Genomic DNA, 26,208 nt, shown 5'->3' on the forward strand with positions numbered 1-26,208 from the left:
AACTATAGTGGGTTACTAGTAGAGTAGAGTCGTCTTATCCAGCAACATGGAAAACATGTTCCTAATAGATGTACATTATGTCAGGAGAGTGTAGGACAGTGGTTTGTGGGACAGTATAGCAGATAAATTCGAAACTGTTTTATTGCCAAGTAGGTTTTTACACATGAGGAAGCTGATGTGGTGTTTTAGGGCACAACAGTAAAACGTTAGATTTAATAAAGTGTTGCAAGTCAGTGTATGATCAGCGTCACAATAGGAAGCAAGTGTTACAAGTTAAACTAGCAGCAAGTGCAATCAAGGGACTATAGGTCATAAAAAGTAATAGAAATGTATAAAAAGTCATAGCTGTACAGTGTAAAGCTGTAGAGTAAAAATTCTTCTTCTACTCTGGTTGGGTTTCGGTGGTGAAATGCTTAACTGATCCACAGTGTGAGTCAGTGATTCCAGTTCTGATCATTCGCTTGATAAGACTTGCTGATAACACGTTCACATATGCATGAAAAAATGTCTATTTTAGTGTTTATGCGAGTGCAAATGCTCTATATGATGAATCTGAAGCCCTTATTTAGGAATCGGTTATTTAAATTGTGGGTTATAAATTCTGTTGCCTCACAATCACTACATCCAATGATTAAACATTTATATAATTTATATATATATACATAATGATAGAGTTTCCAGATGTTGCTCAGCAGCATCCCTGTGTCATCCGGCGTGCTCACATAGAGACGTTTTGCGAGTCTCACTGTTGCCCAAAAAGTAGGTTAGAACTCGTTTTATCCACTAGTCTTCAAAAAAACATCAGTGCTCAACTTTCAATGGAGAAAGTCGTGACCAGGAATAGAAGCTGAAGTGTCATCACGGCCGCCCTGATGAGAAAAACAATGTTTAAAACAATAAAAAAGGCTCAATAAGAACTCGTCCACTTTCAGTTTTGGCAGCCTTACGTAACACTCGCATCACACGTATTTGCTTTACTTTGAAAAGTGCACTGCTTCTTTTCTCTGTATAATAAATGGCTGCCAGTTTAATTTCCTGAGTAAACAGCTCTGCCTAATTACACGCAGGAAGAAATGGCTCATCCTAATGAAGTCACACAGGGAAGTGTCATACATTCTTCCATGAGCTGCCGCTGAAAGCTACGCCGCATGTTTGACCCGTGTTACTGTGTCACTCCGGCGTGTCATTATGGTTTGGCTTTGCTCCGCCGCTGTACAATCACCATTATTTTTGGGAGAGAAGCGTCCCCGGTTGCAGCCAGCAGCAGCAGCAGCAGCACGAGCCACCGGCCGCTTCTGGCTGTTTCTTAAGAGGCCTTCGGGACTTTAAAGCCGGCAGGACTCCTGTTGCATGCCAGAGGACGGAGGTGGTTTGTGTTCCTCTGAAAGTGGACACCTTTCAAATAGTGTTACATTTCAAGGCGATGTATGCGAGCTAATCTGGGTCACTTTATCTGTTTGTATTTGCAGCAGGTATTTAGTTAAATAATGATAGACGCAAGGAAAAGCTGTTTATCCCCAAAGGACTGCTGTGTTCAGTTATTTATGGTCACCTAAACATTTAAAGGACATGTCAGGTTTTTGCTTTCTCACTGCTGAAGTCTAAAAAGTAATTCAGGTGAACTTTTTCCATCACTTAAATAAATGCATGGTTGCGACGTTTGAGTTAACTTTTAAGTTTCTGACATTGTTTGGATGAGTTGTGTTGATGAAATAATGTTGGTGGTTACACCAACTTAATATCTTGTGTAGTTTAAACTCAAATTTTTGCATTGATTGATTGAAAAACAAAATTCAGGTTGGAGTAAATTCATAAAATAGCCTTGAGTACTGACGTCCTTAAAAACTTATCAAGTGTTTCAAATACCTTTAATTGTGGAGGAAAGACTATTTCTTCCAACCCATTAAAGTTGATTGATTGAACATAATTTTATTAGAAGTTGGAATAACTTGAAACATCTAATGCAAACTGTTGTGTTATTTTTTAAATTTATTTTAGAGTGGAAGACACAAGTTGGCATTTGATTTTTTTTTAGACACAAGTGCAACTCTCTGGGGAAAAAAAATCATCAAAATTCTGGGAAGATTTTGTAAAAATTCCTGCAATAAAGGCTAAAATAATGGATCCTACAGTTCTGTACTGTTTATTTTTTAAGTTGTGCTGCAAACATTTGAGCAATTAGTCGCAGAAACGACAGAAAACTACAACTTGATGCTTCGGAAATGTACCTAAACTTGTTAAAGTGTAGTTAATCAGTGAGTTTTAAATTTATGGACATATATCTTTTTTTAAATTTTAAATTTAGTGCATTAAACCTGTTGAATTGAAGCTTTATAAATAAAATGCTTTAACATGAAGAGGCCTGATTGAGAGATGGTTCGCTTTGGTGTTGGCTGAGATCAAGAATCTAGTTTGCTATACTAAGATTTTTGTCTTTATTGTGGAAGATGTGACGTGACAACACAGCAAATAGTGGATCCAACATGGTTATGCATAAGAAATGTAAATGAGAGGAGGCAGATTTAAGCAAAAATGCACAAACTTTACAAGTCCCAGCTTTTCAAATATAAATATTTACTGGATATCGTCATCTTCTTTGTTATTAAATTGCATATTTTGGGGGTTTTGGACTGTGAGTGAGAAAAAACAGCTATCGGACGCCTGATTTATATATAGCTGATGATATAAAGGAAATCCGTGTAATAGTCAGTCCCCAGAAGTTCCTTAACTTTACAGACTGGCTGTACAGGCCTTCATCAAAATCTTGAAGAGGCTCTTTCCATGTTTAACAGATCATGGTTGCAGTCCAGCTGTTTATGAGTTGCAAAGCTTTAAGATCAAAATATAGCCCAGTTGCAATGTAATACGAGTGAAGCTGCCTTCAAATACACAGTGAAATGTGGTGTTTTAGACAAAGAAAGCTGAGAACCTGATATATAACGTCAAAATCATGAATCAGCATCTAATTATATGGACTTCTAGGAGCACAGTAATATTTTTAAATTTGTCAAAACTGTCTATCTGAATGCACTAACTTACAATAAACTCATTTTAAAGTGTGCCTGTGCAGAGGACCCCTCTGAAAACCCCTAAATAGAGTTCCTTTAGACTTTCTACTTTAGCACAGGAATACATGGATGGGAACTGGAAGGCAAGTTCCTATTATGTCTTGGAGAGGAAGTTGCTTTATTGTTTGGTCTCTTGGATCAGATTCTGCACAGGCCCTGTGATAATATCTGTTGCAGCTTTCCTAGATGTCCTTAACTGGCTGTTTCATATCTCAGCCTTATCGCCTTCATGGGGCTGAACAACAGGCAGCTAGCAATGTCGAAATGATCACCGGAACGAGGTAGGCAGGCCGCTGAAAAGCTCGTTGGGAGTCGCCGCTGACTGTCATGTTGTTGTTTTTTTTGTTTGTTTGTTTGTTGGTTTTTTGAGCCACTACCCTAAATGTGAAACCACTATCTGGATCCACAGTGGAACGTATAGCCCCGTTAGCTCTTTCCCCCATTTGAATACAAGCACAGTCAGGTGAACTTTGCTTCTGTCTGAAGGGGTTTTATCATTGACCATTGCTGAACTTTGCTACTCCTTGCACTGAGCTCCCAGTTTATGTAATGACCAACAGCAGGTAGTGGAGTTTGAAGCATTGTCATGTTTATGGTACTGATAGCGGGAATGTGAGGCGTCTTGATCCTCGCATCGGCTCAATCAAAGCGAAACACGCCACATTTAAAGGACATTGGACTGTGATTGTTCTCACTCACTGGAAAGTTGTACAACATCGTAAAGGAATGTAGTCACGTAAACTCATCTTTACTAGTTTATGTAACGTCTTAAACATATGAGTTAATTAAAGTTCCGATGTCACATTTTTTTATTTTCAGACCTTTCTTACAGACTGTTCTTTTCAGAGTTGAGTCATTTTTACTTCAAATAATAAGTCGTATGGATGAGCAAATGAAAGTTTACTCAACTAATTAACTTAGGCTTATATGAAGTGATGTATAGCTGGAGAATTTAAACTCCCCAGTGACTTTTTGTTGTTGTTGTTGAGAAAACAGACATGTTGTTTGTCTGGTTGCTGCTTTTCATAAAACACTATATAACTATGACCAGTAGTCCGTGTTATATTCTGTCTCTACACTTGTGAACTTGTAATTTAACTCACTATAAGCAGCCTCACAGATGATCTTCTCACTAACTTCTCAATGTTAAATGAAGAATAAACTCTTCAAACTTATAAAATGTAAAAGGAAAGCAAGTGGGTCTGTATGTGACTGGTTGATTCAGCTTAATAACTTTCAACATTGTGAAGGAATTTAGTCAAATCAACTCATCTTTTCTAGTTTACTTAATGTAAATATATGGCATTTAATTTCTACTTTAGACTGCTTTCGAACTTTAAAAGTTTGCAAAAGTTGAGTCATTTTTACTTCAGTTTAATGAATGAACAACTAAGAGTTCGCTCAACTCATTCAATTCAGTTTACAGGAATGTATGTGTTGTCGAAGAGTTAAAATTTTCTGAGACTTTTTTTTTCTTTTTCATGGTGATATCTTGCTATTTGTCTTTGCTGAATTAAGTTTTGGTTGTTTCTTTTCATATTAGTCAAAACAATTCTAACCAAGTAGTTAGAAGTGATTTCAGTCCCTAAACTTGTAGACTTGTCATTTAACTCAGTGTAAACAGACTTGTAGATTGTCTTCTACTGACTCTGGTAGAAAAAAAAAAAGGCTTTTGTAGCTGAAACTAAGCTCTTAATTTTAAATGAAGAAGAAACTCTGTCTCCACACATCTGCCTGTTTTCAACTTGTTTTCTCATGTTCATGTGACTCAGCTGGTTTACACTGTCACAACTCCTAAGATGACTCTGAACTTATTAATCAACCAAAATGCATTTAAGCTGAGATTCTTCGTGAGTTCTTACAACTTAAAATAATTAGTTTAATGAAGGAATAAGTTCACTCAACTCATTAAGTTCAGTGTTCAGTGTATGGAGATTTATCACTAACTACGGCAAAGGTTAGTATTGAATTTCAGTCTCTACACTTATAGACTTATAATTTAACTATAAACTGCCTCACGGGTTGTCTTTGTACTGTCAAATAAAAGAGGCTGTAATTCTCAATGTTAAATTAAGAACAAACTTTGTCTCTGCGAGTCTGTTTGTAACTATTGTCTATGTGACTAGTTGATTCAACTTAATATCTTAAGTTCATTCAATATATTTTTTTAAGTTCAATTAATTTTACTTGGCTGGTTTACACTTTCACAACTCATAAGATGACTTTAAACTAATTAATCAAGCAAGCTGTAGATAACTGAAATTCCTAAAGCTGCAAGAAAACCTATAGCTGAATGAACTCACAATGAATTTCAGTGTTTAATTGATGTTTTATCATGACCCTCTGACCCTACGGAGAGAGCTGTACAGTTCTTTACAGCCTCAGGAAAAAAATTTCAAGGAGGCTAATTTTAGCTCGATATTATTTGGATGCATGCCTCGTTTATACAATGCATGCTTCGATGTAATAACCAAAAGGAGGTACAAGGTTATGAATTATTGTCGTATTTATGGCACTGATAGCAGCTGCTATGGGAATTGTCCGGATCCGTGTATCAGTTCCATCAAAGCGAGACACGCCACGTTTAAAGGACATTGGACTGTGCTTGTTTCCAAGTTTCGCTTACTGTATAATTTATGCTTTATCAAGAGCCTCTGTCCCTATAGAGAGTGCTGTAAAGTTCTTTCCAGCTCCAGGAAAAAAAAAAAAATTCAAGGAGGCTAATTTTAGCTGGATATCATTTGGATGCATGCCTCGTTTATACAGTACATGCTCCGGTTTTAGTCTGGGCCAGTAAATAAGTTTAGAAGATTTATATGCCTGAAAAGAACTCTTTCAAGTGACATTTATTGTTGGATTTGTTGGAGCAGTTTGCTGGTGGTTATAATCTTTACCCAGCCAAAAGCCCTACGTATTTAAGTGTCTTAAATGTATTCATTAATGGACAGTTTAATTTTGTAGAGCCTCTTACACTCCCAAAATGCAGCTGTGCATCCACACATACTGTTTTACACTTTAGAGGGTTAAATCCTGGACACATGATGTCTCCTACATCACTGAGAAGTCAGCTTTTAATCTATGTGCACATGCTTTTGTTTTAAAATTGCACATTGAATCACTGTGAACTTAAAAAAAAATGCTTGTCATACCACAATTTAATGCAGGTTTTAAACACTAATTTAAGAGAAACTTTCCTCCTTCTGCAGATGAATGTGAAACCAAACATTTGGTGCCAAACTCTGCACAGTGAATGTCAGACATGAAGCGAAGTAAAGACGGATTCGAACACGTATGATAAAAATTAGTATTGGCACACCATTTTGGTCTGGTAGGAAGGAGGAAGCCACAGCAAGCTAAATATAAATATCAGACAGTGCTTCCTAAAAAGGACAATAATTTATGCAGCAAAACCTGGTTGTGTATCATTCACAGGAAGCTGACAGTGGCCTTGTTGCAGCGCTGCCTGTCGCCACTAGAGGGCGCTGTGGGCCAGTGGCTTGTTTTGACCTTGCTCTCTGAGGTGGGGAGACTGGATTTTTCTCTCTTTCGGTACTGGTGATGGTGTGTTGGAGGTTACGCTGCTGTAGCTGAAGTGAGGGTTTCAGGCTTTATTTGCGTGCAGCACAACTTTGTCGTACCGATTTCACTACAGGAAACTGGTATTTGCTTTGTGTTTGCATGAGAACAAGCAGATTCCTTGTTGTATGCTACACAAATAATCATGCACCGTCGCCTTGTGCTGCTGAGTGATTGTAATTCATGTGTGCAGTACATTTATAGGCAGGACCTCAGTGCGACAGAGTAGCATTGTCAGTTAGCTTAGCATTAGCTCAGGCAGGCTTGTCAAGTTGTTTTTTAAATGCTTTGGAATGGGAGGAAAAGTCTTAATTTGCATTCTCATACATGCAGACTTGCTGCTGTTTAATACCTACAAATAGCACAAAGGTAGTCTAAAAGTAAAGTGCAGTGTCTGCGACTGAGAAGTCCAGCCTTAGCAAACCCACAACCCATTTTTTGTTTGAGAGGAAGCCACAGCGAGTTTAACGTAAATGTCAGACAATACTCACAACAGGAACTCTTTCTCTGTTTCCTTCTCATCGGCTTGAACTGCCAGAGAGCAGTTGTCGCTGCGCACGTCTGGATTTCAGATGGAAAACGTCGTCAGATCTACAGATTATGAATTTTTCTGTGACTATACATGAAGTGTCATTAAAAGTTTCTCGGTCCCTGAGAGGAAACCTTTATCCTGTGGTGGTCGGTAGTTTAGAGTTGATTTTATTTGGTAAACTGGTAAACATTTATGACTACAGAGCATTGCACGATGCATTTATTTATCCTAAGCATCACTATTTGCTGAAGGTGTGTTCAGCTGTGTTAACTGTGTCCCCAGCAAACATCACTGCAACACCGATAATATCCTCAGTATGTATAAATAATACTGTAAACCTTCACACACACACATACGGCTCCTTTTCTTTTCTTACTGCCTCAGGTTTTATTAATATATTCCTGCACTCTGGACTTTGGATTTTTTGCAGTCGGCTTGATGATGACTTTATGGGGGATCTCACGTAGAACTAAATACCATTTTTATCTTCTGTGATGTAATCCATGGAACTTCTGATTTCGCAATGATAAACGAATGTAAGGACTTCAAACAAACAATCCGAATCCCTTTTGCTAAGAGGCTGCATGATGCAAAGCCTATAGTACTGCTCCCCTGCCTTCTTCAGCATGTGACTCCTTCATAGACAAAACTCGTTTCAGTTTGAATACGTTGACAAGCTTGACCTACATATGATGTTTTCTTCCTTGAGCTGTGACTCATCTTCTCTTAAATGTATCTCAGAACCCTTAAAAGTGATTCAGGACCCTCAAGTTGGAAACTGCCGGTCTACAGTATCATTAAGCTGCAGTTGTTGTTTTACTATTCTTAATGCAGTAGTTGAATAGATATTGAAAACCTGTAAATGCATCAAAATTTCTTAAGCAAACACATAAATATTATTAGGTAGCATTATTAAGTATATTATATTATCAGCACTATAAATATATAAGAAGCAATATACTGCTGTTGGGGAAGTAGGTGATTCAAATGACTTTTACTGTGTGTTTGAAATGTAAAATCTGAAATAAAAAAGTAGGTTTAAATCTAAATATTCCACTGCAACACTTCAAATTTGATTTACTGCTACATCTCACTCCTGCATCTTCACTGCACTATAAGAAATTGCAGTCGTGTACACTTTTAACTGTTTAAAGCCTCGAGAACATTAATTTTGACTGGAATTTACCCCTTTTGTCATGATTTGCATCATACTGACATCAAAATAGCTCCAGTGGTGGAAGCGCATTCACGTAAGTACAGCACACAAGCGAGTCATTAAAGTAGCTTTACGTGAGTTTTGGCACGTTTCACTTGTGCCAAGGGGAATTCACTTTAGACGTTTCTACAGGTATTATCGCTAGTTAGTTTACAGGTTTATATAAAACATTCCAGCAGTGCATAAAATAGTAAATTGGTTCCATAAAATGCTGTTTACGCTGTAGTGAATTAGTACCAATATTTCTGTAGTGAAGCAAGAAGATATAATACTTGTGAAATGTCGTGGAGTGAAAGTACAAATTATCGTGAAGTACTTGAGTAAAGTGCAAGCACTGTGAAGTTGTACTTAATCAAAAATCAAATCAAGTTTATTGTCATTTTGCTATACATACACAGCAGTAGAGGCAAGATGAGAGCGTTTCTTCAGGATCATTTAATTAGTAAGTTTTGCAGAATGCACGCCTGGGATAGAAGACGTTTCAGTCTTGCTTAAGTACAGTGAGTGAGTTTATTTAATGATTTATTATACACAACAATTACTATTGTTTCATATATATGTTTTCTATAAAGTACATTTACTCCAGCTGTAAGGCCCTTGTGCTTCACTACAGTAATTTTTCCAAAAAAACCCCCCCAAAAGTTGGACTTTTTACTCTTACAATGATTTGAAAGAATATATTTACCAGTTACTCAAAGCATTGTTAAGATAAGATAAGATAACCCTTTGTTTGGCCCACAGTGGGGACATTTGCAGTGTTACAGCAGCAAAGATAGTGCAAACATTTCAGGAATGTATAAAAAATAAACCAAAATATACATAAGCGCTACTTCTAAAAATAACTACTATAACAATAATTATTGCACATGTCAGTGGTATTACAGCTTACACATTAAAATGCATTAGAATATGATAGAGGTTAGTACATTTATAAAGTACATTTGAGGTGCTTGTATTGTATTTGTGTATTTATGCAGACAGGTACTAGACTGCATTTAGGCCACCTGATAATTTTAGGTAGATTCAGATTATGAATTCAAAAATAGCAAGCAAGTTATAATGAATTATTATATGTTAATATAAAACTGCATTGATGCTTGGAGATAAATTTATAAGCTCATAGTATATAAAGTAATAAAAATACTTTTACGTGTACCAGACTGTAAATAGGCCATTCTGCATAACAAGAAAATTTTGAGGCAAAAACTTTTTAAATAATAAATAAAGAAAAAAAATGATGTAGCTCCACCACGGATGGATCTATAACAATAATCCAACAGTACATTTATGATGATATAGTTTTGCACAATGACTACAGAGGCACATATTGTTCTTTATCCTGGTACATGTAACAGACTGTATTGGCCATTATGCATAATGAGCATCTAAAGTACTAAAATGTTGACGCTAATACTATAGAAAAACAAATCTGAATGCACAGCTTGTGATGGAGTATTTCTACTCCACAGTATTTCCAGTTTTACTTAAAGATTTGACTGGTTATGTCACCACTGCTGCACCAGTAAAAATAATCACATATCACTAGTGTGAAGCCTTTATTGTTGGACTTTTTTAATGTTACAGAGTGTTTTTAAATAGTTGTATAGTTTTTTTTTTTTTACTTCAGTAATGTATCAGAGACCTGATGCTAATACTTTTGTACTAATATTTATGAAAAAATCTTAATGTAACACTTGTAATAGAATATTTTCACACGGACGCTAATTCTTTGTAGCAATATTTATCAGTATAGAGTATTTTTACTCTGTTGAATTTTTACTTTTACTTTACCACTGATGCATCAACAACATATGTGTGATAATGTAGTTTTACACAGTGGCTACAGATGCACATTTTGTTGCTTATACTGTAGTGAAATCTTTAATAAGGGACATTTTGCCCACACTAACAAGTGTTAAATCAGTAACATAAGACTTTTACATGTAACAAGCTGTAAAATCCAAGCTAAATTATATATTATTGTGAATTGGGCCATTCTCCTTAAGAATTACTTTAAGTGCTAAAATGTAATTGCTAACACTTTTGTAATAATATTTAGGAAAACATTTAATGAAGTACTTGTTCCAGCCCTGATGCATCAACAATACTGATCAAGTTATATATATGACAATCAACTTTTTCACAGTGACTACAGAGGCACATGTTGTTGCCGATACTGTTGTAAAATCTTCTACATAGGATCAACTTTGCACAGATGCATTATTAAAAGCAATCATGATATATATATGATAATATCGTATGAGCACTTTTGCACAGTAACCTGAAAAATGTTGTTACTTGTCCTAACAAGTGTAAAATCCTCAGAACGTTTAAATGTAGCAGGCTGGATAGTTAAACAGTATTTTAGAATTGCATAACAAATACTTTGACGCTGTTACTTTTGTACTAATATTTACGGAAAAATCAGAATGTAGTGCTTATAATAATAATAATAATAATAATAATAGAATATTTCTACTCTGTTGAATTTCTGCTTTTCCTTTTACCACTGATGCCTCCATAACATCAAATGAATGATAAATGTGTGATAGTAAAGTTTTGTACAATGACTGTAGAGGCACATGTTGCTTATACTGAAGTAAAATCCTTAATATAGAACTTTTACATGGAACAGGCTAATAGTTTTATTGCTACTTTTACTTGATTAAAGCATCTAAGTACTAATAGGAATACTTTTGTACTAATTTAAAAAAAACTAGTACAAGTAATAGAGTAAATCTACTCTGTTGAAGTTCAACTTTAACTGTTGTAAAATCCAAGACATAGGACTTTTATATGTAATGTGATAATGATAAACTATACATTTAGCATCACAAGAACCTTCACTATTAACAGTTTTTAAGATTAATACTTTTGTACTAATGTTTAAGAAGAAAATCTCAGTGTAGTACTTATAATACAGTGTTTCTACGCTGCTTCTACTTTCTTCTGTGTTGTGAGTACTTGTTCCGCCACTGATACATCAATAACAACAATCAAACAATATATGTCTTGCACTCGAACTAGAGTAAATCTACTTGTCTGAAGTAGTACTTGTACTGTTATAAAATATCCTATATAGGACTTTTACATCGATTTTACACTGATGCATTAATAAACGTAATTAGATGATATAATGTAGTATGACCACTTTTGCACAATAACTACAAAATGTTGTTGCTTATACTAACTAAATCCTTAGAATACAACTTTTACAAATAACAGGTTGTTTGATTAAACTATAAAATTATATAACAATATTGTAAAATGGTCCATTTTGCATAACAAATACTTTAATACTTTTGTAGTAATATTTAAGATAAAAACAAATCTTGATGTAGTACTTGTAATAGAATATTTCTACACTGTTGAATTTATACTTTTACTTTATTAGCATGAACTGTGTGTGATCATGTAGTTTTGCACAGTGACTATAGGGGCACATGTTGCTGCCTGTACTGGTGTCAAATCCGTAATACGGGACCTTTTGCTCGTGCTGACAAGTGTAAAATCCGTATTGTAGTACTTTTACAAGGAACAAGGCACTTGTAAGTAGTTGTACTGTTACTTTTACTGAAGTAAAGCGTCTGCCATGATGTGTTGCCAGACTTGTGTGTTAGAAGGCAGAGGCCAGTGCACACACACACAGCCAGACTCGGTGTAAACGGGTTGCCAGGTTGGGTCAGGGCCGTTTCGCTGACTGGAAGCCAACTAGAAGAGACCCAGCCCCTCTGTGAGAGCAGCACAGAGGCGTCCGGGTTTCCACCCCACACTGCCGACTAGCTCGATAGCGGGACGGCGACGGACCAGAACCGGGGAATGGCTGCTGTGCCTCCGCCTCAGCACGACTCGTAAAATGCTATTCGAGCGCGGCTTGTTGTCGTTTAAGTGTTTCGGTTTATTAACGCAGGTTTGTTTTCCACCTCCACGGTCCGCGGCTACTTCCTGGTGCCACAGAGAGAGGCAGTGCTGAGTTAAAGAGACAGAAATACTGATAGAAATTCAGATAGAAAAAAAAAAAAAAACACAGAGAAGAGAGGGGTAGGAGACGCGATAGGAACAGTTGACTGGATTCCCAGAAATTGAAATCCCCCCCCTCCTCCTCTCTCTTCTTATTTATGCGTTTTTTAAATGGTATTCCGTTGTTGAAGCGAGTCGCTATTCTTCGTCGGTTTGTTAGCTAGCAAACGGTTTTTTGGATGACGGTCGGCTGCGGCTAAAGCGGAATTGTAACGGGGAACATATTCCTCCCTCCGACGGAGAGAAGCCTCGCAGAGATTTTCTTCTTCTCCCCCCCTTTTTTTTTATTTTTAATTTTTATTTTTTTTTATTTTTTAAACAGCATTCTCGTGTTGTGTTTTTTTTAAACCCAACAATATCATCTCGGGTGTTGTTGTTTGTTTGTTGTTGGGGTTTTTTTTTTTTTTTACATTTTTTTTTTTTTTTTTTTATTTGTACGATTCCACTAAGGAAGGGTTAGGGCGACGGAAGATGGGTTGTTTGGGCAACAGCAAGACTGAAGATCAACGCATCGACGAAAAGGCACAACGAGAGGCTAATAAAAAGATAGAAAAGCAGCTGCAGAAGGAAAGACAAGCGTATAAAGCCACACACAGGCTCTTGCTACTGGGTAAGGCTGGGTTTCTATGTGACGGCTATGTGAAATGTAAGCTAACCGTAATCCCTTTCGTTTACCGAACACGTAGCCCCATTTGACAGCGCTTGCAATAATATGTCATGGGGGTGGATATTGATGGAAGCGAAGCCTTCCAGAGCCCACAATTAGCTGCCTTCGTTTCCAAAAAAACCGTCTTTTCTGTGTGCTACGATAACCAGGATGTGTGTATTCGTGGTCGTTTTTGGTGATATTTTCATGTATTTTTTTTTTTTTTTTCTCGAAGGTGCGGGAGAGTCCGGAAAAAGCACCATTGTGAAGCAGATGAGGATCCTACACGTCAACGGCTTCAACGCGGAGTGAGTGCTATTCTGTGTTAAATAGCAACATTAGCGGCTCACGAAACGACATTTCTGCTTATTTTTATGGCTTCCCTCCTAATGAATAACACTGTCGAGGCCAGGATATAGCCTGTGAATGGATTTTCCCCAGGCACTGCAGCGCCTGTTGGGCCCTGTATCCCATGCAAAGCAGCTAATATCTTTTCCCCCCTTTCTTTCTCTCCTTTACCTCTTTTTTATTTTTTATCTTTGTGTGTGTGTGTTGTGTACATTATGTGAGGATCTCAGAGGCAAATAATTCACTGTTTCCTGTTTCATGTGAGAGGGTGAAAGGTTGTGATCGACACAGGCCTATTGATGATTTGTTTTGCTGCAAGGCCTTGCATGGCATTGATCTTAACAGTGGTCTATTTTAAACAGGCCTAGTACATGTTAGAGTCGTGTAACTGTATGAAAATCCTCTTTATATGTGTGCATTCAAAGTGTGCATCCAGGGGAGGCATGATCTTGCAGTTTTAAGATTAAAAAAATGAGAAAAATTCTGACTGCAGCACATCATATCGCCTCAATTATTTTTATTTTTTTGCATTTACCTGCTCTTCCCCAGCCTTCAACACCTGTGCTTAATTGTATCACAGTACAGTCTAACCCGGCTGTAACCCCTCGTCTTACTCATAACTACCTCTTATGATAAACCTTTTGCGGTCTGTTGTGTTTTCGCTGCCTCTCACACGTCTCCTCTGTGCCCCCCTCCATCCCCATGCAGAGAAAAGAAACAGAAAATCCAAGATATTCGGAAAAACGTGAAGGATGCCATAGTGGTGAGTTTCATCTGTATCACCTCCCCAAATGTGCTCAGTGTCTCTGTTGTTACACTAAATCCCATTTTACTGATTATTATATGGGCTTACGCTCATTCCCCCCCCTCCTTCATGTATTCATCCTGTTTAATGGTTGTTTTTTTTTCTCCTTTAACTTCTGCTTTGTAGACTATAGTGTCTGCGATGAGCACTTTAATACCCCCAGTCCCGCTAGCCAACCCAGAGGACCAATTCAGAATCGAATACATCAAAAGCATAGCACCACTCTCTGACTTTGACTATTCACAGGTAAGACGATTTGTAAAATTACTGTGTGTGAGCTTGTGTGAGGGTGGATTTGCTCGTATGTTGCATATGTGCTTTTTTTTGTCTTCTTATGTGTCTTTGTGTGGGTGTTGGATGGCATGTGATGGTATGGGTTTGCTGTTTTTAGTGTGCCATGTCCAACAGTGCAGATCGGTGATATAACTCTGGTTTGTCGGATGTACTGTTACAACCGGATGTACTGTCTGATGTTGTCGGATGTAACGTTACAACAGAACCAAATTTACTGCTTGTTCTGATATAGCGAGGTCTGTTTCTTTTTCTTTTTTTGCTAAAAGTGCTGTCTTTCCTTCAGAGGATGTACGGTAGAGAATGGAAATGACAACTAACCCGTGTGAAATCAACAGTTAGCCAGCGCGGTTGCTTGTTAAAGGCTTGATTCCCTGTCAAAGCCGACTTACTGTATGCAGATTTCAGCGCAAGTTGCAGCAGATGGGATTCTTTTCGGTGTGTGATCAGCCGTTCGATAGCACGAGGTCATGTGTTTGGAAATGTAGATAATGTTTTACATAATTCTGATAGTGTTCCTTGTGTGACACTGGTTGTGCAGCACCATAAGACAGGAATGACAGATTAATACAGAGACTCGTGGAGCTTAAAATAGTTTTGTTAATGCACTTTTGATGGGAATCAAATTAAAGTATTAGCATGCTATTCTTTGTGATCCAAGTTCAGGGTTGCTCTCCCTTTTTTGGTGTATTGATCAGCACTTTTGACATTCCCTGTAGTGGAATTGACAGCAATTCCTGTCAAGCAGTTTAAAAACCACATCTGTTGTTTCCTCTGCTACAAAAACCATTAAGACATTATTGCAAAAGCTTGTTTTCAGAGATGGAATTATTAGTAGATCAATTAATGGACAGAAAGATGATCAGTAACTGTTTTAGTAACTAATTAATTGTTGATGAAAGGAAAATATATCAGATTATCCAGTGTGAGGATTTGCTGTTTTTCTGTGTTTATATAATTGTAAGTTAAATATCTTTGACTTTTGGACATTTTTTAATGAATATGAATTAGTCTTATAGGAGGTTTTGGTCTCTGGCTGATGTTGAAGTCTTGTGGAATGAAATACTTTTCTTTTTTGGATCTCACAGCAGTCCTCAGGTCTAATCTTTACAATCACATACTGTACAGCTGTGCTTTGTCTTTAAAGTGGTATCACTTTTGCATTGCCACTTTGCATCTTAGCATGCTGTTTTCAAACTTCCCTCTCGGCAACTTTATTTAATGCTACATCACAAGAACACCCATTGAACGCATTTGGGTGTTAATTTCCTGCCAGGGCCCACAGTGAGAGCGCTAACAGGGCAGCAGCAGTAGTCTGTGGCGCTGTGATGTTGTGTTGTGTGAGGGCCGGGGCCATGGGGAGAGTCGTCGTTGAGTTCCCAGGCCCGGCCAGGCCAAAGGGAACAACATGGCTCTGTTTGGAGCGTCTGTGCTTGTCATCGGTCTCGGGCTTCACTTTGTGCCGTCAGTGTCACCACTACATTGTCACTCAGTGCCACCAGGCATGATATCCAATACAGCAGCGCAGGAACACGGCCAATCAGTAACCTGTGGCTTTCACCTGTTGGCGCCGCTCTGAAACATGGAAGCACATTTTACTTGGAAAATTTTGATCGGATGACGTCATGTTTTGTTATATAGCGTTAAAGGAAACGGACACAAATCTTTCACTTCCCAGATTTCCCCAAATGTTTCGCCGTATAATTAGATGTGATGGTAATAGATCGGCATGTACCAAAATGGAATTTTCTCTCAGGCTGCAAACCATGGCAGTTATTTTTAATGCCACTTAATGTGCTGATTGTTGTCTTGTATTTATTTTCTGATGTAAGATGTCACAGAATCATGACTGTAAAAGTTTCCCAGTGTTCAGTGTTTGAGTTGAGGTTAAACACATCAAAAAGCATCAAAATCTTGAATCCGAGAAGACGGAACCAGCAAGTGTTGGTCATTGTTTTTGGTGGTTTTTGGTTAGCTCAGTCACAGACAGGTCAGAAATAAGAAAATGCTACCAAATAATCGTAAAATCAAAGCTAAACTGGAAGCAGATTTTTAAAGAGAAAGTAGATTTTTAGTGGATTTTTAGATTCAATTTGTAAAAATTAGACTTCCATGCATGTTCCTGACTGGGGGTTTTGTGATACAGCACTTTGCTCTTGTCCTGGTTGTCCTGGTTGTCCTAGTTGCGATGGCGGTTCTAATCCAAGCACCCTTGTGAACCACAGTTGAAAAAACTTTTTCCTACAGCAGCTTGGGATATAACAGTAGACCCATGGAAAAAGAAGCACAGATACAAACGGTCATCTATGCAAATGGAAGCAAATACCACTGCGGTAGCAACATTAGCCACTTGACAGTGTCTGTCAACTGAAGTGAAGCAAATTCAAATGAGCCTTGGCCCCTGTTTTCACCATGTTCTTTCTCTCTATTAGGCATGCTGAAAACAACATGTAATGTTCTCCTTTTATTCCTGAAACAAGCATGTCACCGAGTACCATTTGAAACCCGTTAATGTTATTTATATCGACACTGAACAAAAGGACCAGGATAAAGCCCACCTAAGTTTTTTCTTCTTCAAGCTATGTGTGATTGTCTTTTGTGAAAGGTGAGCTTTATATTATGTCCAGCCCACACCCACTGCTGAGCTGATTTACTTTTCTGTTTGTGTGCAGAGTCACTTTGCTATGGAGCTGTTTAAATCTTACTTGTGCGCATCAACAGCCCAACAGCTGCCAGTGAGTCTGTAGCATTATTTAATATTGTCTGATGTCAGTTTACAGGCCGGGCTGTAATTACTACTTCCTATAAAGAAACGTGACCCGCTTTGTGCTTCTTTTTTTTCCCTCCCACTACGGCCATTGAAGTTAGCACCTCTCTAGCATTTCCATGTTGTTAGCGTCTTGGAGATTTCCTCACGGTGAACGGTTTAGGCCCTAGAAGTTTGTTTTTTCCTCTAATTGATCACTTGAGGATCTATGATGTGGGGCAGAGAGTGGCATGGAGAGCTGCTCTGATTTTTGAAACCATGTTATGAAAGATGAACAGTCTTGAACAGTCGCTCCCTCTCTTCTTTGCTTTTGCTCTCTCTCTCTCTCTCTCTCTTTTTTTTTTTTTTAAGCTAAATTTGTCTGTACTCTTTAACTGAGGTAACCCATGAAAGTCAGGTCTCTCCGTGCCCGGTGACTGTTATCTAACACTGATATACTATTCGAATCCAATAAATGTGATGATGATGGTTCACCGAAGAGCCAAACGGTACATCTGGATGGCTATGTATGGAGGGATTTGAGGTTATTATTGTTGCTATACATTGTTCTGTAATGCCAAGGGTCTCTATAAAACCCAAAGGAATTCCAGCGTTCCCTTGTGACAGAAGATGCAAGCCATTAGCTCCACAACTTTGTTTTGATAAGTTGAATTAGATGTAGGCCATTTTGTCCTCTGTGTCGGCCTGACCTATATGATTCAGGTGACATATTACATGACAAACTTTATTAACAGAGGGTTGAAGGGAGAATCGGTCGTAGCCGAGCCACCGGGGAACAAACACCTAATGGCTGGTGATGGCGACTGGGGAGTAGAAGTGAACTAGGAAGAGCATAGGAAAGAGTTAAAAAAACTTGTGTTAAAGCAAATTCCCTCCTGGTCTCTTTCTGTGTTATCAGTTCCTCTGTAGGGCACTGCAGCACACACTGCATTTATTCAAAGGCCCAGTGTCACACGCCTCTGTGGAAAAGAGCCCTGAGGACCATACGCTGCTTTTTTTTCCTTTTTTTTTTTCGCTCTTACTGCCCCTTCTACCCTCGACTTCTCATCCTCCCTCCATCAACCCCCAACGCTCACCAGCCTCGTCAGACCTTTTTTTTTTAGGGTCTCAAACCCCTCGATGTCTGCTTGTGTAAAAACATTTTGTGACATTTATTAGCACAAAAGTGTAATCGGCAATGTTATATTTTGCTGATATTAGTTGAGGTGGGTGTTAAAAGTTTGACCACAACTCAAGTGGAAGTAAATACAGGCAAGAAAGCAAATATGGCCCAATTTTCTTTGTTATTCAAGAGTTTTTGGCATACCAAGTTAACGCTACGCCGCAGAAAACTGAACCATGGTCGTGTCGTGTGTTCATGGAGCATACTTTGGTATAATGTGTGACATAATAGCATCAAAATGTTTAGGTTATACCTCACTAAGCGATGCTGTACACGTCTGTTACAAAAAAAAAAAGTAAATATTAATGTCTCTCTCTCTGCGAGGCTTGTAAGTACTGGATCAGTGGATTTTCTCCATGTTGAACTTAATCACCGGATCTGCCGAGAGGAGATCTCCCGGAGCATGTGATCATTTATCAGGCTCCTTCTCCCTCTCTCTCTTGGTTCGGGGCTACTTTCACCCTCTCCCCAGTCGGAGCGCAGAGCCAGTGCTGAGTGCAGAGAGTCATGTGGTGGTTCCAGGCTAGAGGAGGAGCCCATCTGAAAGACATGTGCGCAGGAGGCGACCAGGGATATTAGCCCAATCATCTTTGTTTAGGAGAGTCCTGGGAAATGTCTCAAAGTCATTGATAAGATGAGTTACCCTCATCCCACTACAGAACGAGTGCAGGTGACGTTTATGGGTTTTAGGGGGCGTTAAGATTTTTTTTCTCTGTAGCATTATCTGAATTGGATCATAATTGAGCTATAGCATCCACTTTTTTGGGAGGTTTTATCTTCGAATTCAGCGCAAAGAGCTTGTGACCAGGAAGTCATGAGTTTGTGTTTAGGAACTGTTGGATAAAACTTGTATCAAGGAAGTGAATGAGGCACTCAAATCAACTCACTCGATACCAACAAGAGAGATTTACGTGTACTAATATAAAGTATTCTTGTTACTATATATAGAATGTAACATCATTTTACCTTTCTTTTTTGGAAATATGACATAGCTGATGTCGAACTTACGCTGATTGTTGATGCGGTGATGCAGTTAGAAAGGCAAGAAATACAGAGAGCCATACATTTTTATGGGAATAAAAAGAAGGATATGGCATTGTACTGAAAGACAATCGAATACATCAAATAAATTGTTAGAATGAAAAAAAAAATTAACAGAGGCTAAAACTGGTCCTTCAAAGGTCACCATATGGGACTAGGAAACTCTGAAGTCTTTATAGATGCAAGATTGGGTTTAGTAGATTTCCGCAGTTGTTTTTTCCCCCCTTCTATTTATACAACATCTGATTCAATAAAGGGAATACTTCAAGAGTTTAGTGTTGGAATTATGTCTTGGACATCAACGGTTTAATAATTTGTATAGTGCGTCCTGTACAGGTTGCAAGATGAGCTCTAAGCATGGGTGTTAAATACAGTAGGTCCCTGTATAGGCTTGATAAAATCTGACAAACTCTGGGAAGCTGCGCTTGCAGCCGTATGCCTGGTAAGTGTCTGTCTGGAAATTTTACTTGTTGAGTTAGATACCGCACTACTTCTTCCACTCCTCTTGGTTGTGGTACTTGTGTGAGGCAGTAGAAGAAGTTAGGTCGGGCTGCAGTGTTTATGTGACAAATGTACTGTATGTAACTGTCAGTGTGGTATTTGGTGTTGCTGATCCCTTTCTCTGGTGAACGCAAAATGGCTCTAAAAGACATTTGGTTTGTTGATTTGCTTAATCAACAAACCAAATGTTGATAATCAAAATAGGACAAGTCGCAACAAGTGTCCTATTTTAAATGTGCACGTGCAATGACAAGCGCGAGGCAACAGCTCATTCGTGCGCCGATTGTGTGGATGTTTTCATGTATATCTACTATTTTGATTCATGCATGTAAAGCAGCGCTAAGTGCAGAAAGGCTGACTGAAATGGAATATAAATCGGAGGGCACGATGATCAATAAATATGCCCTCAGCCAGTCACATCGCTGTTCTCTTTGCCCTGGAATAGCTTAGCCAATCTCAGTGACGCATGATGACAGCAGCTCAACAAATGAAGAGGCTTCTCCAGGAAGTCATATTGTTGTCTGGGTGGTGCAGAATGGAATAGCATGAACCTACAACACCATCAGATCTGCAGCGAGTCAGATGATATGGGTTTTTAACAGTTAATTAATACATCAATACTAGAAATCATGAATACATCCTGTCGATGAAGCCGTCAAGGCTGTTCAAGCGTAATTCTGCTTTATGTTGTCAAAAATGTTTACATCATGGCATACAGTGTGGTACAACAGCGCTTCCTCTGTTCTGCTCTATGGTAAAAATACTAAAAATTATATGGAAGTTGTGATAAAAGTAAGTGTAATCCCGCGTCTCCCACATAGCAGATTACAGAGTCATAGTGAATCAGCCCTATGTGTGTAGAAGTGTGTATGTGTGGTCATTCTGTGGCAACCTGCTGTCATTTATAGGTGATTTACTGAAGGTAAACATAGTGGAAGATCATGCGTAATGGCACTGGTGCAGCACTTCTGCATTCAGGGGCTGCACATCTATCGGCATATTTGAGCGGCTACCTTCAGGTGGCTTCAGGATTTAACGAAGTGAAGGAAAGACGTCTCGTACTGTATAAAGCAGCTGTGAAAACTTCTGTCGTATTATTTTATTGATAATGTGGACTGGTTTGCGTGCGTCCCCACTGTGACCACAGTAAATGTTTTTATAGCAATTGAAACACTACTGGTGGAAGTGTGATCAGTTAAAACTGTTTATTTACATTTTAAGCACTAATCAATTATTACCATACATGTGCTCTTGCTAATAAAATTACCAAAGTGGCAACAGATGTATGTGCACCAGAAACAGATGTGGTTTTGCAATGTCTTCTCAGCACAAAGTTACTTTTTCTACCGAAATACCATTGACTCTTTGTTCTGCTTGATTTGAATGAACCTCCCATTGGTTTGCGCCTTTTCCCAAACCTAAAACCTGCAGCAGGCCCTCTGTTGTGGGCACCGAAATACCACACAGCTGGGCAAAGCAAATTCCAAGACAGGAACTTACCAAAATGTTGGAGCGCTGCTGGCACTGGTCATTGTGAAACTATGAAAAGTTGTATTTTCAAAGGACATTTTCTGCACTTCTACATTTCTGGAGACTTTAGTAGTAGTAGTAGTTAGCAGTTCAATTGTAAGCTACAGCGCACATGATATAATAACTTGTATATTATTGTCTGTTGTTTGTGTCTTAATGTTTCCTTTTTCTCTTTCCTCAGGAGTTCTTCGATCACGCAAAAAAGCTGTGGGACGACGAAGGAGTGAAAGCTTGCTTTGAGAGGTCCAATGAATACCAGCTCATCGACTGCGCACAATAGTGAGTACAAACTTTGAAATTACATTTTGTGCTATGATTTTGAGCTGTGGATACTTTTAGGTGTGAAAAAAAAAAAAAAAGTTAAATCCACAAGTACATGCTATGTCAGTTGTTTGTGCAGCCATAAGATACTCGGAGTCGGATAAGTGAGCTGGCCTGTAAAGTATAGTCACATCCTTGCTTTGTATGTGCTCTTTGTGTCATGTTTGAGGTGAAAGCTCTGCGGTGTGTGCTGGTGTCATGTCATATATGAATATGGCTGAGATATGTTTACTCTGGGTGTGGCAAGTCAAGCAACAATTGTAGTTGTCCTTTGGAAAATTATACATATATCTCATCATGTCAGCACGTCTGACCTTTCTCCATGGCAATATGCAAAGCTCGGTCTGAGCTGTATTAAAATGCCCGATTGTTGAATTCATTGGAACTGTACTGCATTGCAAACAGTTTTACTGGTGTATTGATAATGTAGTAATACTGTAATTAAAGCTTGTATTTTTCGTTTCACTGTTGGAAATATTAACATGGAGTTCACAGACAAAATTTCAGTGTCACTCAGGCTAGACAACCTATGTGGGCCAGGATTTGAGTTTGACTACCATCGAGGTCGAGTTTTTCTTCATACAATTGTACATTAAATACTGCAGTTGGGTAATACCGATAACTGCTGTGTGGCAAGGTGCAGAAACTGATGCCTCAGGGGCTCCAAAGTGTTTGGCAGGCTCCTACATTACCTCGGACCACCATAGGGTGCTGTTTGAATGGAGTGGAGGGCCTCTCTGTTGCCTGTAAAAAGGAAGTTTGGATATGCAAAGTGACTCACTGATTACAGTGCTCTCCTTCTGCTTCCCCTCTGACTCACCTCTGGATTCACATGTAAATATGAGGACATGGTACATGGTGCAGGTTCAGGAGTGCAGCCCCGCTGGACATTGTCCCCTCCCTATCCAAAAGGTTGACTCCCTTTATCTCTGAGGGTTCGGTCAAAGGCACACTTTATCAGCGAGTGGGGATATAGGCTGGTTGCTAGCGATTTTGTGAGCCTGTGTTGCATGGGTGGAGCGTAGAGATGTTTTAATGATGGTGCAGCACGTAGACAAACAGTCTCTGTACTCTTTTCCTCAATATCTCGAACATAAATTTGACTTGGGGTCAAGTCTTCCCTGGTTGCCCTGCCTGTAAGCAGCTTCCATAGAAAGGAGAGAGAAAGTCAGGTGATGGTTGGAGAGTCACATGAATCTGTAAGGTGGAGCTGTTACAGTCCGCGGCCTTTGTTTGTCTTTGCTGCTCTGAGTCAGTCTGTGTTTGGTAGGACAGCACAATATGTTTTAAAAAAAAAAAACAGCGTGTTGTGTTTATTTTAGTCAGTATTCCAGTATCATGGTGACATCTGGTAATATTGTGGTATCATAAACATTTCAGATCTTTATAACTTCCTTGTTATAACTCTGTAGATGCAGTGGTGCTCTGAGTGTTGAAATCTACAAGAATGTTCTATATTGTAATAACTAAAACCACTGAGGCTTGCAACTAGCTGAGGCACTGATAATACAGCTGTCCTGTGACATGGGTAAACATTAACAGAGCAATATGAAGACAATGAAAAGCATACAGTACTTAAATTGAGTGGTTCATAGGTGCCTGTTCTGCTGTGTGTGTGTGTTGGTTTATGAACTTGTACGCTTTCTTTTTCTATCTCACATCTACTCTTGTAAATCCTAAATGCTGCCAAATCATAAAAATCCTATTTCTTCTCTTATTTCCAACCTCAACTTCTTCTTTATTATCATTTGTTTCCCCCCTCATTTGATTTCTTCTCTCTCTTCCCCTTCATACTATCGTCCTATCACTGCCTCTCTGGCCATTATGTTGCTGCTCCTGATTGGCTAACAGCTGGTGGGCAGTTGTACGTTTGGTCAATAAATCATCATTAAGTGAAGAAGTTTGATTTACCGGTGCATAAAAATAACAAGTTACAGTGCTGGGGCATATCTGTTCAGATGTTTTGTATTTTTTCTACTTAAATGACACTTCAGTTGTGTGATAGTTGACATGATAGAAAAATATAATACATTTTGGCCTTTGTTAAATTTGTTTTTAAAAAAAAAAGCCTAGCATCTCAATACCAGCCTGCTTTGCGAGCAAGTTTTCTGTTTTCACGTTTGCACTTCATTTTGAAATCCTGCTTTTCAGGAGAAACATCACGATATGCCTCTTTTGTCAGAGTGGTTTGTTTGATTGAAGTCTGGAATTTGTCAGACTGCATGGCCTCTCACTTACTTCCTCTCTCAGTTTTAACCTCCGTATGAACTCTTGTGGATGGAGGACATTCATAGACACTCTGTCCTACATGGCAGCCGACCTGTCTGTGTGTAAAGGACCACATGCATACGCACCTATTGTTGTTATGGCCACTTAGCTATACTAACTGTTCTCAGTCGCTATCCTGGAAGTAGCACTGGCAGACGGCTTCAGCAGCCAACTGGGTTGAAAGGAAGGGAGCAAAGGTCATTGTGTTGGACACAGGCTGTGTTAAAGCAAATGTTTGGCATTTTGATATTAATATTGCTTGTTCAATGTCTCATGTGTCAGTTTGACTCTTTCTCTAAGTGCAGAAAACATATTTTTGACTGTGAGAGTCTGTCTAATAGTATGTGCCTTGTTCTTTGTCAGTGCTAGCTACTTTTAGCCTCGTATAATCCCAGACTCAGTTCAGGAAGCTTTCATTTCATCTTTTACTATTGTTCTCCACACCTGTTCTCTCTCTTTTTGTGTGTGTATTGAACGTCCACTGATTTGTGTTTGTGTAGTAGGCTCTGTCTTAGATCATGAATGTGATAGGAGTGCTTTCAGCCACTCAGAGAGTAAATTAAAGAGGAAGTCGGCCTACATGTAGCTGTTTGTGGGAGGAACAGATTTGCAGTTAGGAGCCTTACATGCAAACAGCCGAACACAATAGATATATTGTCCTAGCACTATTAAAATTTGGTTAGATGAAGCTATATGTCGTATTGAGCCTCTGCGAAGGGAGTTGATATACCTCTGCCATTTCATCTGTGTTGTCCTTCACAGACCTTGCTCCACTGGCAGATATTATTTCCAGCAGGCCTAACGCTGGATGGCCCGTTGGACAGAGGCACAGGAAATAAGTACTGGCCGATGGCGAGCGCTTGTTATGCCAAAGAGCATGTCCATATTGATGCTTTTGGAATCCTGTCACCCATTGATCCGCCCTCTGCATTGCACATTTATACGTTTTAAGAGCACAGATATGTGTCCGCCAGTTGATTGATTATGAGCTATTTTCAGCTGCGGCAGGCTGGTTCCATTGCAATGCCTTGGATGTGTCAACGGCAAAATCAAACACTTTTTCACACGCAATTCTGAACTCCCAGGCCTCTCGCTTTTCTTTTCTCTTCTCTCTCGGTGGCTAATGTTTGTAACACTGCTGCAGCATATACGACAATTCATGACACAGTTTGGGTGCTAAGGTATGTCCAGCGTAAGTGGGTGATTGTCATCCAGCGTTAGATGCTGTTTGTTGCTGGTTTGAGACTCTCTCGTGTCGATGTGCTCGGTGATGTCTGGGATGCCAGGCTGCAGTAGCAGCAGCAGGGACTGGGCCAGAGGAGAGCTGCCCAGGATGGTGATGGTGCTGGAGTGAGGGAGTGTTAATGAAGAATTGAGGCTATGAAACAGCTAAACGTGCGGCTAATGTTTGTTATGTTGTAATGAGAAAGAGGCCAGGGACATAGATAAAGCCGATGGGGGATTAGGAGCTGGAGCTCAGTTCAGATGCTCGTATTTTTCACATATTATGTTCCCCAAACACATAAGGATTCACCAACCTCATCTTCCCTCTGGTCACTTTGTTTAAAAAGACCTCTGATTCCTGAATGGCAAGCTTTTTGTGGTCACGTTAGTTCAAAGATTTACATTTTTGGCAGTATAAAAATACAATAAGTAATACTAATGAGTTTTATTTGCCAACTTCATGAACATGATACAAAAACACCAGGAAAAGCTGCTATGTAGTAAGATTAATGACATATTTTGCCATGCTATCCCTATTATGTTTATATTAAATTTACACTTTGCCATCGTAACTTTCACTGGTGTTTCACTAATTACTGAGTTGACTGACAGGAAAGAAATTGACAACAGTTTTGATATTTGATTAATTTTAAATACGAGTGTTAAACATTCTTTAGTTTCAGCTTTTCAGGTGGGAGGATTTGATGCTTCTGTTTGCCTGATGTGATGGTTAGATAGCAAGTTTTTAGACAAAAGTAAATAAGCCAATTTGGATATAAGACTATAGCATTCCTTATGTGACTGGTGAACTAAATAATAATCAAACTAAACCCATCTAGAGTGACTAATGGCAAAATTCCATCTTGACTGAAGACTGATGCCATGTTGCCAC

At 38.8% G+C, this 26,208-nt stretch overlaps 1 protein-coding gene across 3 annotated transcripts in view; it reads left to right on the forward strand.

The window, feature by feature from the left end:
- gnal2 (guanine nucleotide binding protein (G protein), alpha activating activity polypeptide, olfactory type 2) overlaps nt 1–26,208 on the forward strand; it is a 53,992-nt gene that overhangs the window by 5,451 nt on the left and 22,333 nt on the right. For 2 of the 3 annotated variants that reach the window (XM_008279669.1, XM_008279670.1), the window contains exons 3-6: nt 13,294–13,366; nt 14,115–14,169; nt 14,338–14,457; nt 21,685–21,782. In XM_008279669.1, the coding sequence (XP_008277891.1) occupies nt 13,294–13,366; nt 14,115–14,169; nt 14,338–14,457; nt 21,685–21,782 (346 nt within the window). Of the gene's footprint in view, nt 1–12,782; nt 13,023–13,293; nt 13,367–14,114; nt 14,170–14,337; nt 14,458–21,684; nt 21,783–26,208 lie in introns of those variants that run through there. The other variant, XM_008279671.1, reaches the window with a different exon arrangement.

The sequence above is a fragment of the Stegastes partitus genome, unplaced genomic scaffold (assembly GCF_000690725.1).
Source record: "Stegastes partitus isolate 25-593 unplaced genomic scaffold, Stegastes_partitus-1.0.2 Scaffold167, whole genome shotgun sequence".
Lineage (NCBI taxonomy): Eukaryota > Metazoa > Chordata > Actinopteri > Pomacentridae > Stegastes > Stegastes partitus.